At 36.6% G+C, this 14,467-nt stretch overlaps 1 protein-coding gene across 1 annotated transcript in view; it reads right to left on the bottom strand.

Annotated features, from left to right (window-relative positions):
- Positions 1 to 1,996: 1,996 nt before the first annotated feature.
- Positions 1,997 to 14,467, bottom strand: part of LOC122341256 (GPI-anchor transamidase-like) — a 45,086-nt gene continuing 32,615 nt past the window's right edge. Inside the window, 1 exon segment of the mRNA XM_043234625.1 lies at positions 1,997 to 3,830. Coding sequence (XP_043090560.1) covers positions 3,714 to 3,830 — 117 coding nt within the window. The 3' untranslated portion in view covers positions 1,997 to 3,713.

Raw genomic sequence — 14,467 nt, 5'->3', positions numbered from 1 at the left:
ATCTGGCCACAATAATTGAGTTTAATTTATATATATATATATATATATATATATATATATATATATATATATATATATATATATATATATATATATATATATATATATATATATATATATATATATATATATATATATATATACAGTATATATAAAAATATATAAAATGACGTGGCTATAAATTACATTGGTAAATGGCTTAAAGGTTAATTAAAGGAATATTCCAGGTTGAAAAGTTGAACAGTATTTATGTTGATTACAATGCAGAATCGCTTCAGCTCGTACTTTAAAAAAGGATTTAAAATCATGGAAAGCTTATAATTTTTTTATTATGTGCACTCATTTTCATAATTTAAGAATAAAATAAACAAAATATTAGCTGAAATTTAATAAAATATAAATAAAATAAAAAAATGTATTACAAATATTTTTATAATTTTTATAATTTTTTTATTTTGTTTCAGTTTCTTTTAGGTTAGCTTGATGTTCTAAAATAAATTGCACACACACACACACACACACACACACACACACACACACACACACACACACACACACACAATAGTTCAAATAAAAGCGTTTATTATACGTGTACCGTAGTGATTCGGGATAAGAAAAAAGTCCGTTTGGAAGATGAATTCATAATGTACTCTGTCATTTATATACACTTTAGAAATTGCGAACACAGAAAAAATTGCATAGTGCTGCTTTTAAATCAAAACATGAAATATAAAGATATAAATTAATTCAACTGTACTAAAATAACCGATGTTGCACATTTGGATATAACTTAATCACCATCGTTATAATAGCCTTATCCAAAAAACAAAGGCGTTTAAAAGGTTCTTTGTGATGCCACAAGAGAACTATTTTTGGTTCCACAAAGAACCATCCAATCAAAGGTTTTTACAAGAACCCTCTCTTCCTTTCCTTTTTCACCAAAAAGAAACTTTTGTGAAGCTAAGATGTTCAAGGTTCTTTACAGAACCATTTTGACAAGAAAAGACCTTCTATGGCATTGCACTATTTTTTTTTTTTTTACGTATAAGCTTAATTTATATTAAATCCACAACACTGGTGCCGTACGTATGCGTTCTTGTTAGTGTAACCCTTTCTCATCTCCGGTTTGTGCAACACTGCAGACGGCCTTTGAAAGCTGAGAGAAAACACAACGAACGGAAGCTCAAGCGTGGCACAGTGGTATGATATCGAAAGAGAGAATTGGTGAGAAACGAAGCAATATGGGCCGCTGCAACTAGACCCAGATTACTACACTAGGAGTCTTTCTCTTGGTGGTGTATTGATCCATGGTGGCCCAGCTATTTTCCAAACAGCGAGTCGCTGACTGAAAGACAAACATCTCTGGCTCTGAGAAAACAGAGAGATGAAATCACAGGGTGCCGGGCTATAATTAAACCGCAAATATATGAGCAGTTAAACCAACCCTGGAATTACATGCTACATGATTTCGCGTCACGAAATCGTGAAATACACTGCACGATCAAAAAGAACTCCAGCTTATTGCACAAAAAGCCAAAAGGTCTTGTTGCACGAAGCCAATATTTCTATTCATTTCGACTAAATAAATTAATAAAGCCTTTTAAATGGGTACTGATGAATTCAACTGGTGCATGATTGAAATTAGCATAATTAAAAATAACTTACGAGAGATCTGGCATCCTATAATTTACATTTTTAACAAGGCTGTATTTCGGGGGGGCCTAATAAATATGTCTTAATATGTATTAGGTAGGTATTTGTATACAACACAACCAGCAATTGCAGCAGGTGTTTATCCATTCACAGCTCTCTTTTAACTCAACATTATGTAACTAAAATTCATTCCATAATGCTTCTCCATTGTAAAATGGCGGTTCTTTGTTCTCTTTCATTTCACGCAGAAAAAAAGCTCCAGTTCCCTTTTATACAATTTTTTCCGCCGCTTTTTCTGCTTTATTACTTTCCTTCGGATTTAAAAAAGGAACGCAACATGAAAAGCTTTTCACTCGAGACTTTATTCAAAACATCACCTTTAGCCAGTTTTATAATAATAATAAAAAAAAAAAACATATAGCAAAACGCTAGAGAACGTAAACGGGGGAAAAAGAGAAAATGGCATTATAAAAAAATATCCTCGTAATGCATCTCCTCACATAACGTGAGCTCTGCTCTGCTAAACAATCCTCGTTAACCGACAGTTGATGCATTAGGCAGAGAGAAACACAAAAAATAAAAAAAACTGGATTAGGCAGTCCAATTTGTCAATCTCTCATTCACACTTGCTGTGTAGCTGGGGGTGAATTCGGTCAACCCCTTTTAGAGCACATTCGTAACAGTTCAAGTGCAGCGGAGATGCTAATGGACAGATACAGGACACTGCCACAGGCAAATGGAGCCGTTTTGCTCGCTGTACATGGAAACGTGGTTTGCTGTCCATTAATTCCTTGTATTTATCGCTGGATGATCTCATGAAAATGTCTAAATCTAAGAAAACAAATAAATGATGTTTTGCTTTAAAAACAAAACCTATTTGGGACAAATTAAATCTTTGTATTCATTTCATGAGGTTTTCTTGGTAGTCAGTTGCCAGCATCTTAAAGGGTCACTCCACCCCAAAATGAACGTTTTGTCATTAATCGCGTACTCCTTTTGACGTTCCAAAGCCTTTGTTCGTCTTTTTGATGAAAACCAGGAGGCTTGTGAATGTCCCATTGACTGCCAAACAATTACGACTATTCTCGTAGCTTCATAATATTACGGATGAACCACTGACGGCAGATGGAGCACTCAGGCGACGTCTTTCATGCTTTCCTTGCACCTTGAGGGTCGTAATTGTTTGGCGGGCAATGGGACAGTCACAAGCCTCTCGGTTTTCATCCAAAATATTTTCAATTGTTTTCCGAAGACGAACAGAGCTTTTTTTCGAGTTTGGAACGACATGGGGGTAAGTGATTAATGACAAAACGTTCATTTTGGGGTGGATCAACCCTTTAATGACACGTGTGGAAAAACATTCTCATTGCTAACTGGTGAATAAATGTTGTATTATTTAAATTAAAAACAGATTACACATCATGTTATTAATGTATTAATGCATCACTGTATTACAGTGAAATTATGATAAGCCTTATTTATAAACTAAGCTTTATTTTCTCAATTTCGTGGTAAAATATGACCCGTGCATTACCCCGAAAAACAAGAATGCAAATTATAAAGTGCAATTGAAACAACAGATCATTTACAGATTTAGATTATATATAAAAACAAACATGGCGTCGCACTAAGAAAACAAATGGAGAAATCTGAGTGCATGCCCTCATTACAAGTTATAATTCCACACGTGCCATTATAAATGTTTAGAAAATAACTGCCGAAGAGATGAGACTACAGCTGGAAATTGAAGAACAAACAAACAAACTAGAAGTACGCTTTGCCCCACAAGCTGTCTGTGTGTGTTAAGTTCAAAAGAAAGACCCTGTGTGAAATTCAAATGGATTTACTGAGCTCCAAACAACAAAGAATGTTTGAACGCGAGAAGTCAGTGCATGTCACTTTCAAAAAATGATACACAGCGAAACCCAAAAAAAAACAAACTTGCATCAAATAATAAATAAAAAATGATTCCTGACCAAATCAATCATGAACAAAGTTAGGGTGGACTCTTTTATGAAAGCGGTGGGTTCTTTGACCTCTGCGGCGCTGGGAGGGATGAATCAGAAGATGTGTTTGAGATGTTTGATGCCATAGGTCTTGAAGAACACCAGCAAGATCAGAGTCCAGAGCCCCAGAATGAAGCCATCAGGAGGGTGCCAGTCTTTCTGCTTGGGTTTCTGTGAAGACAAGGCAGCGACAACTCACATGAGTCTGTTTCGTATCACGAAGGAATGAATTTCATTTGCTCTTGATGTACAGTATGCGTCAAACAATGTCGTCTTCGGTCCGAAACTGTTATTGAAGGACAGGAAATCACAAAACTGCCAAATATTATTATCATCCATGAGCCTTTTCAACACTTCAGAAAGCACTAACAGGAAAACGTTGTTCACCCCAAAAAAACAAATCAAAAAAGCAACATGAAATGAAATGAAGGCAAAGAAAAAGCAAAAGAAGACGGAAAGGAACAAACCGTTGAAAGAAAGTGAATCAAAACAAAAGAATTTAGAAGAGATATAAGAAAGATCAAGCTGACAGAATTAATGATTGAAATGAAGGACTGAAAAAAACATTCTTGTGAAAAATGGAAGTATGAACAAAAGAGGTACTGAAAACGATAAAATAACAACATACAGTACAATAATTAGAGGACAAGAAAGAAATAATGATTAACCATAGAATATAACTATAAAAAAATACACTGCACTCCACTAATATTGGCACCCTTGGTAAATATGAGCAAAGGCAGCTGTGAAAATAAATCTGCTTTGTTTATCCTTTTGATCTTTCATTCAAAATTCACACAAATTCCTTAAACGTTCATTGTAGTAAAACTATTGAAAGTGGGGGGAAATCCCATTGTGAAATACATTTCTCCAATGCATGTTGGCCACAAGTATTGGTACCCCTGGAGTTAAATACTCTTAGGTACATCCTTTCTCATCCTTTCATATTTTTTTTTTTAGCACACCAGGGTGATTAGGAGCATAAAATTGGCCAGCCATGACTTCCTGTTCCACAAAGGGCCAATTCCCTTAATGGCAAAGAGTAAAACGCAAAAATTCGAACAGCCCCTATATCATCACAGGGGCCGGTTGTAAAAAAAAAGCTGGGTGTAAGCCCTTTGCTGGGCTTTGAAACGTCCAGTTTTACGATAAATATCTACACCTGTTGCACCAACTAAAACTACGCCCGGCTGTGACAGTGAGCTTCCACGAGGACACATTTATAGATATAGCTGAGACGACGAGCCACCATGCCATGATTTTATTGAGTGAACATCTTCTAACAAGTCTCCCTGCACGTTCCCATGACAGATTTCCTCAAACAAATATTAAAAATGAAGGCTGCAGGTTAAGTAAAACACAATGGATAACTCTAGTTATTTTTATTTATGTGACCATCGAGTTTATGTACAATATATGTCTTTTCTGAGGAAAATAATTACAAGCCGTGCATGAATATTTTTTATTAGTTTCGGCAGAGTGTTATAGTCAACGACGAGCTTCGCGATTAATATCGCTTATCCTACCCGAAAAGGCCATAATGTGTACAGTAATAACAAATTAACAGAAATGAATCCTAAACCCAGAGCTCATGTGCTAGAAAATCATGACTTTTCACTTTACACCTCCCTCTGACTAAGCGCAAGATTTAATCTCAGATAGCACTATGCTGAGATGTGCAGTGGTTTTAAATTCTACTTAAACCACACTTTACATCCAGTGTTTTACAACCGGATGTATTTCCAGCTGGTGCGAACAGCCCCAGGAGAGTTTCAGTTAAAATTCCCCATGTTCATCCAAAAACAAAATCCAGTAAATTCAGTTATCAGACATGACTAGAACTTCAAATGACAAAAAAAATTGCTTTTTTTGTACAAACAGAGATAAAAAGTAGCTCATGCCCACGGTTAAATATATTCCTGGATCTTTAACATCATTAGTCTGTTTTTCTCCCAGAGGTCTTGGACACCTCACTCACATGCGTGGTGAAAATCTTATGCATGCATTAGAAATCTTATAATGGACCATGGTTTGGATCTTCCATTAGGACAATAATCCAAAACCGTAAAATTAACAGAAATGAAGACAGAAATGAGCACCAAATAAAGCTTCTGCCATGGCCGTCCCAGTTCTCTGAACTGAACCTTGTAGAAAACGCAGTGAGGTGAACTAAAGAGGAGAAGCACCAACATGGAGCTGCAAATCTGAAGGATTTGGAGATTCTGTTTGAAGGAATGGTCATGGATCTCTTATCAAGTATTCTCCAAACCCTTCAAGCATTAAAGGAGAAAACTCGGAGCTTATCATACAATGGATGTTACAATATTTGGGTGGCAATAATTGTGGCCAATATGAACTACATAAAGCATTTATTGCACAATGAGATTTTCCCCCACTTTTAATTGTTTTACTTGAGTAATAGGTTCGAAATTCAAAAGATCAAAAGGATAAATTATGCAGATTGATTTGCACAAACGGTTTTGCACATATTTATCAAGGGTGCCAATATTAGTGGAGGGCACTGTAAGTGAATGGAAAAATGAACAAATAAAAAAAAAAATTAAAATTAAAGAACAAAAGAAAGAAATAGAAAAGACAGGAAAGAATGTTTAAGCACATAATTTTTTTTATATTATTGAATGGAAAAATGTAAGAAACAAAAGAAATAAAGAAACAAAGATATGCAGACTCGCGTATGCAAACATGCACTTTAACATCAAGACTCATCCGCCTCACTCAGTGTTTGCACATTTATAGCTACATCATCACTTTGTGTATGAATATTATACATTTAAATCACCCACCATTAAACATGCATCACCAGACGTGCATTTATATGCTAATGCTGACTGAATATTTCACGGAGAAGAAAGATTTAACCTCTGAAAAGAAAGTGCTCATAACTTTTCTAATTCTAATAGAGGGGCTTGTGAGGGCCTTTGCTGCACCGTAGGTGAACATGAGCGTGTTTAACTGCAGCCCTTCATTATCAACCTAAATACAGCTACAGCCTGAGGCCTGACTCTACGCTGACCTAGAAACCAGGAGCATGTACGTGTACACGCTGACCACCAGAGTGCACATAACCTGACTCACAGACGACACCGGAACACCCGGCTTTATACGGCAAATCTTGCTTTGGGGAAAGATTCTACAGAACATTAGTGCATGTTGTTTATGCCTTTGAGTGATCTTCAAGGCCCTTCCCATCATCGCTTTGATGAACATATCACATATGCGTTTAAAGAAACAATACAGCCTAAATGGAAAATTCTGTCATTTTTATCACCCTCATGTCGTAATAAAATAAAAAGTGTTTTGTGGAAATAGAAAAGGAAATATTTTAAAGAATGTACTTGGCACTAATTTTCATACAATAAAAGCGAATGAGGAAAGCTGTTCAAGTAATACAATGACTTTGTGTGATCAACAAGCTGGAGATATTACTGAAAATATGACCCGAATTCTGGAAATGTTGTTTTTTACATTTGAAAAAACTGAAATTGTACGATTTTATGCACACAATGAGCTCATTTCAAATTTGATGCCTGATACAGGTGCCAAACTAGTTGGGATGGGGGCATGTTTACCATGGTGTACTGTAGCATCTCTCATCTTTTCAAAACAGTTTGAAGACGTCTGGGCACTGAGGTTATGAGTTTTGGTGTTTAAATGTGGTCCTATTCTTGCCTGATACAGGTTTCTAGCTGCTGATGAGTTTGTGGTCATCTTTAAAGTATTTTTCATTTAATGATGCACCAAATTATCTCTATTGGGGAAAGATCAGGTCAATTCAACACAGGACTCTTCTACTACAGAGCCATACTTTTGTAATAGCTGCAGTACATTGTTCTGTTGAAATACACAAGGCCTTCCCTGAAAGACAGATCATCTGGAGGGGAGCATATGTTGCTTTAAAACTGTTATATACCTTTCAGCATTCGTAGTACCTTTCAAACCATGCAAGCTTCCCATACCGTATTCACCTTATGCACCTCCAAACATTCAGAGATAAAATATATTCGCATATTATATATTTAAATATTCAGATATTTATATTTATATTAGTGCTGTCTAAGAATTAATTGTGATTAATTGCATCCAAAATGAAATGTTTAGTTTACACTATATATGTGTGTATTGTGTATATTTATATATACTCATACATACAGCATATATTTACAAAATATTTACGTGTATATTTATAGTCATATAATTTTTAACATATGTAAATGGTAAATGCTATATGTAAATATGCAAATCCTGATGACGAAAACTATGTAACGCGGACGGCCGAAGTATAGACCAATTATACATTTGTATTCACGGACATCATGGTTGTAGAAAACCCAGGAGAGTTAGTTTTTACAACGAGAGAATTACACAGATATGGTACTAAATAGATGTAAAATATTATAGAATATTTTGATAAGGTATTATTTTTGTTCAAACTTAACGTTAGTGTGATAAGTCTTACAGATCATTTGTCATGCCACCATGTTGATATGTAATGTATGAAACAAAATGGCCAATCATCCAGTGGCCAGAGATATATTAGGTGCCTGTGAAAAAAGTCACTAAAAAAAAAGTCTGGCTAAAGTCACATAATCTAATCTAAGCTGATTACAAAATGTAGCTATATTTGTAAAAATGTTTTTGTTGAATAAAATACTGGTTTTCCCTATAAATTTTTTGAGGCTTTAAATGAAAGTAAAAAAATCTCATTTTGTTTTGTTCTTGTGAGAAACCAGTGTCTTGTCGTGTTTGTGGGATAAGTGTCACATCACACCCCTATTAAATGGGTAGTTTATGCATCAATGACAAGATAGGTAGACATACTACATGTGTGTACTGTGCATATTTAATAAATATATTAACACAAAATGCAAAAAAAAAAAATTATGTATTATATATATGTATATATATGTATATGTATATGTATATATATATATATATATATATATATATATATATATATATATATATATATATATATATATACACACACACACACACACACTCACACATTACTTGCTTGACCAGACAGTCATTTGCATAATACATTGCATTTGAGGGTGGAGGACAGTGGAGAAGACGTCTTGAGTGCTGGTAGTTAACCTCCACAGCTAAGAGGGGCATGAGAGGGTGAAGAATCTACATAAGGGGGCTTCTCACATGGCTGAACACAGACTGATGGATTGACTCTGATAGACTGCTCAGTCCACCTCCGGCTGCTGAAGGAACTGAGCTGGAGTTAACTGGAACCACGCTAATGAAGAAAGGGAGGATGGAGTGAGATTACTCAGAGATTATTACCACTTGATGAGTGCGGTTAAACATTGTTTAGATCATGATGTTGGGAATTTCGAAAGCACTTACAAATAAGGGACACATTCCTTTGATAGTCAGTTATAGGATCAGACATATTCACCTGGCGAATGATGAAATGGGTGAAAAATTTCAGACACTGCAGGAAGAAGCGCGAGAGACCAGAATATCAAAGAGTTTTGGGGATGGACTCTTTTGATTTGTACCAGAAAGACCACCTAGAAACCACCCAGAACACTCCAGTCACCTCATAACAACATGCTAAAATCTCCTGAACTGCATAGCATCGGCCAGATGGGCTAGTAATTATTGCAAAATAAACCCGGAAAGCACGATCAGGACAGGTCTTTCATCATCTTGAGGGGCTTTTATTTGACAAGCACCAGCTGACTCTATGTAAGGGGCTTCCAAACCAGTCAGTCGAACCCTTAGCAAAAACATTTGTTCAAAGCATTTGTATTATAGTATACAATTTTTGTTAATGAATGCCACATCATACTGTAATAACTATAGTGAACTCCAATATAATAAACTGTAATAAAAACTGCAGTATATTTAGCAGATATTTAGTGTATTGTACCGTGTATTGTATACCCTGTAGCAGTAGTCGTAACTACTCGACAATATTGGGTAATGTCATTTGTTTCTATAACTCTTATTATTATATTAAATATTAATAAAGTGAAACCAGCATACATTATGTTTCAAAATACACATGAAACTCGCAGCACATTCAGTGATAAAGTTTGCTTCATTTACTGTGAACTGAGAAGCTGAAGACACCAGATCACCAGCTGTTTAATTTAATCACAGTCTTTGATTCGATAATTGTACTAAGCTATATAGTAATTATTGTGCAACTCCATTTATTTGAATTTACATTGGATATAATTAATTATTAGCTTTTAAACAACTCATAAACCCCTGCAGTTGTCTTACAACCCCTGTTTGGAAAACCCTGATTTATTATGATCCTGCTTATTACATGCTAACTCACCATATAAATAAATAATTTTACTCAAATCAATATTTCATGTCCATGTTTACTTATTTGATTATGTGAGAACAATGGGAGTGCTATGAATGTGGGAGATCGCACAAAATAATAACAGAGCACTTTTGATTCTGATTCTTTGACAGAGGTTTTGATAACTGCATGGCTCTGAAGTACTTCCAGATCTGAGCCGCATTGCAGTTACATTTCACTTTGCCAAATAATATCTGTTATTTCAAAGAGCTGTCTATTACAGAAAAGATGCAAGAAAAACAATAATATAGTGCCAGAGCAAACTCACAATGCAGAATCCTCTTGTAAGTATATAACCTTGTACTTAATCACATATTGTTATTGCATATGAATTGAATAACACAGTACAGTGGTTGACCAACTAGAAACTTAGAATTTAGAATTAGAGACCTAAGCAATGAATTCTGGAGTGATTGCTCCTGTCTGCTGTTCTGCTGAGAGGTTTGGGTTTGTAGCTCTGTGTAGCTTCGCTTTTCTGGTTATAGTAATGAAATATAACTTAATTCCCTCCATATTTCTGATATTATCTATCAAACAAATCTGACTAATTTGACTGTTGATCTTTCACCTTTAATCAAAAAACTGTGCAATGTGTGTAGAGCCGGTCAGCTCATCACTAGTGTTTCTGTTTCGTGCTTATTGTTTTTGCTTTTTCTGCTCCATTCCATTTATCATTAGCTCTTGCTAGTTTTTTCACAGGTTCATCAAACAACAGTGGTAAGTAAATCATCAATAATGCTCTTCCATTCAGATCAGTGACACACCCACTGAGAAACCTGATGAAAGTGCTCTAGTAATTGGCGATTCTATTGTGTGGAACGTGGAAATAGAAACACCAGCCACCATCGTCCAATGTTTACTGGGAGCCAGAGCACCTGACATCTTGGCAAATTTAAAAGTGCTGGCTAATGCTAAGCGCATATTCATTAAGGTTGTTATTCACGTTGGCGCTGACTTTCAACTTCGCCAGTCGTAGATCACTAAAAATAACATTAAAGAAGTGTGTGAACTCATAATTACGAGGTCTGTAATATAATACTGTTATATAATCTGGTCCCCTCCTGCTTACCAGGGTGACGAGATACACAGCAGACTGTTGTCTCTCAATGGCTGGATGTCTAGGTGGTGCCTGCATAATAACATAGGTTTCATAGACAATTGGATGAGTTACTGGGGTCTTCATCCCTCCTGGGGTGGTGCCGCTCTTCTCTCTGGAAATCCGGCAAATAGTCTTAGAGTTCGTACTTGATTTACTGGGGCCCAGGCCAGGAAGCAGACAAACTGGCTAAATAGACTGTCTGTTAGCTGCATCACATCCCAGAAGGTGGTTAATTCTCAGCACATAAAGGCTATTTTACCTAGATATCACCCTAAAGAGACTGAAAATATAGAAAACCAAACCAAATTAAGAGCAACCATTTAATTGATGTTCAACAAATAAAAACTGTTTATAATACAAGGAAGCAAATTATTTTTTATAAATGTTTTGGTCAACGATAATAACCTAGATTTGCTTTGTTTGATAGACACCTGTCTAAAACCAGACAAATACATTACTTTAAATGAGTCTATCCCCCAAGACTACTGCTATAAAAATGAGCCATGCCCAAATGGTAAAGGGGGAGGTGTTGCTATAATTTATAGCAATATTTTCAGTACTTCTCAGAGGGCAGGCTTTAAGTATAACACTTTTGAAGTTATGGTGCTGCATATAACATTATCTAGAAAACTTCTGAAGTAATTAATTGTTGGTGCTTTTAATATTCATGTTCGTAATGAAAAAGATGCATTAGGATCAGCATTCTTAGAGCTTCATATAGCTAAATCCGTAAACTTTTTTACAAGTACCATCACTTCCAGTACAAAAGACTGCTTTGTAAGTAATTTTCCTGATTTATCTCAATTCCTTAGCATATCCAATAGTGCAGAAAAACTTGATGATGTAACAGAAACTATGTACTCTCTCATTTCTAGCACTTTAGATACATTTGCTCCTTTATGCTTAAGAAAGATAAAATAAAACAATCTGACTCTGTAGTATAATGAGCACACTCGCACCTTAAAGAGAGCAGACCAGAAAATTAGATATTTTGTATATCCTATTGGGGAAGTACTCTATTGTACAGAAAAGCATTAAAAACTGCTAGATCTGATTTTTATCTCTTTTAGAAGAAAACAAGCAAAATCCCTGGAAGTGTCTAAATAAACAAAAAATGAAGCATCAACAAGTGCTGAAATTCCTTAAGATCATAGCAGTATTGACTTTATGAACTATTTTACTTCCAAGATCGATACTATTAGAGATACAATTGTAACCATGCAGCCATCAGCTGCAGTATCACATGAGATATTGTTCTCTATTATAGAAGAGGAAGAATTGTACAACTTAAATCATATAAACCAACAACATGTATGTTAGACCCTATTCCATCTTAACTATTAAAAGAGCTGCTTCCAGAAGTCATAGATCCTCTCTTGGCTATTATTAATTCATCGATCTCGAATCTCCCTTTTCTGTCAAAGATACTAGAAAACGTATGCAACCTCATAACTATATTCCTTCTTAGAGAAAAATGGTATCTGTGAGGACTTCCAGTCAGGATTTAGACAATACCATAGTGCTGAGACTGCTCTCATTAGAGTTAAAAATGACCTACTTCTATCATTTGATCATGGCTGGATCTCTTTATTAGTGCCATTGGAACGAAGTTATCGTTCGACACTATTGACCACAACATTTTCTTAAATAGACTAGAAAACTATGTTAGCATTAGTGGAAGTGTCTTAGCATGGTACTTATCTGATTACCATCAGTTAATAGCAGTAAATGAGGAGGTATCATATCAATCACAATGAAATATGGAGTACCTCAAGGCTCAGTACTAGGGCCACAATCTGACATTTTGCGTTTAAAATTGAACTTGAAATTATGCGCTGGTCATCCGGCCAGACTGAGACAGTTTTTTTTTCTCCATTCTGTCATGGATGGAGTTTTGGTACCTTGCCACCGCCACCTCTATCTTGCTTAGTTGGGGACACTTACTTTCTAATGTGTGTCAGATCAAATGAACTTAATACGTAACCATCCCAACACCCTGGGTGCCAGGCTTAAGAGGAAAGTCAGTTGCCATGCTCAGTTCCTGCATCAACCTCAGCTCAGAACCACCCATGTGCAGCCTCATGCCGGGAAGGCGGCATGGACTGCAGCACTGTAAGCTTTGGCAAAAGCTGACAACAGCTTACAGGATTTAGTCGGCAGGCGCGGACAATTCCTCCTGGTGGCAGCGTTTTTGCAGGGATGAATGCACTGCAATTGCATGCTCCACCTGGGGAACGTCAACATGAGAAGTAAGGAGTGAAGAGTTTAAAACGTGAACGGCAACCAAGGACTCTAAGAAGGAAAAACTGAAGAAACCGCACAGATCCATGCACCTCTGGGAAGAAATGCACTAGGATGGACCATGGCTGAGAGTAATGACAAGAGCCCAGACACCTATCATCCAGTCTTGAGCGCTCAAGAGATGGTGGAGAATTCACCTCCAACCAGATGTTCTTGGTGGCCCAAAGGTGCATGACCGTCAACTCAGCCTCTGACACTTCGACTAAGCAGGCAAGATTGGGGGGCAGTTTCGCATTTTTGTCAGCCGAAGACGACAATAGCCCTTTCTCTGATGCAACGATAGACATCTTATCTTCTTCTGGATCCCTAAAAGACACACTGGGTCTGTTGCGGGACCGGCATCAGATCTTGGGAGTTTTATGGTGCAGCGCTGGGAGGGGTCGGAAGTCCAAGGGCATTGGCCCGGCGGAACATTTCTGGCCATGATCCTGAGGTCTCCCTTGGCACTAGCCAGTGGAGCTGTGGATTCTTTACGATCCGTCAAACTGGGCCGGGTAGCAAGCGAAGTCAGCGTCATAATAAATAAGAGCCGTGACCTTAGCAAAGACATGGACATGTGCTCACAATGTTGGCACAAGCCATCCACAAATGCATAATTTCTGAGCCCTATCATACACCCAGCGCAATGCAAAGACTGGTTCAACGCAAGTGTTTTTGATAGTTTCAGTCTAACGCAATTATCATTTTCACGTCCTGTACCACATTTTTTTAAATAGCAAATGCTCCTGCACCCATCTGTTCGCCTATGGGCGTTTTTGTTTGAACATTTTTGGACCATGTACCTGGTGTGCCAGCATTTTTTTACATAATTAAATTGGCAAAAGTGGATTCAGTCACAACTTAAATGCACCTGCGTGTGCTTCAGACCATGCACTTAGTTAAAATGGGAACAAAATTTGTTGGTGATTTGAAATGTTTAATTTATGTGTTCAGCAAGCAGTTTTTGAGTTTTCAGGATTTCCCATTTAAATAGGACTTCGATGGCCAAGATAGCTGCCTAAAGGCACTGCAAATATGGCCATTCCCTAAAAGCGACTTTGGTAGAACACATGC

Source organism: Puntigrus tetrazona, unplaced genomic scaffold (assembly GCF_018831695.1).
Source record: "Puntigrus tetrazona isolate hp1 unplaced genomic scaffold, ASM1883169v1 S000001182, whole genome shotgun sequence".
Lineage (NCBI taxonomy): Eukaryota > Metazoa > Chordata > Actinopteri > Cypriniformes > Cyprinidae > Puntigrus > Puntigrus tetrazona.
The sequence above is the reverse complement of the archived record's forward strand: the minus strand, read 5'-3'. Positions and strand labels throughout refer to the sequence as shown.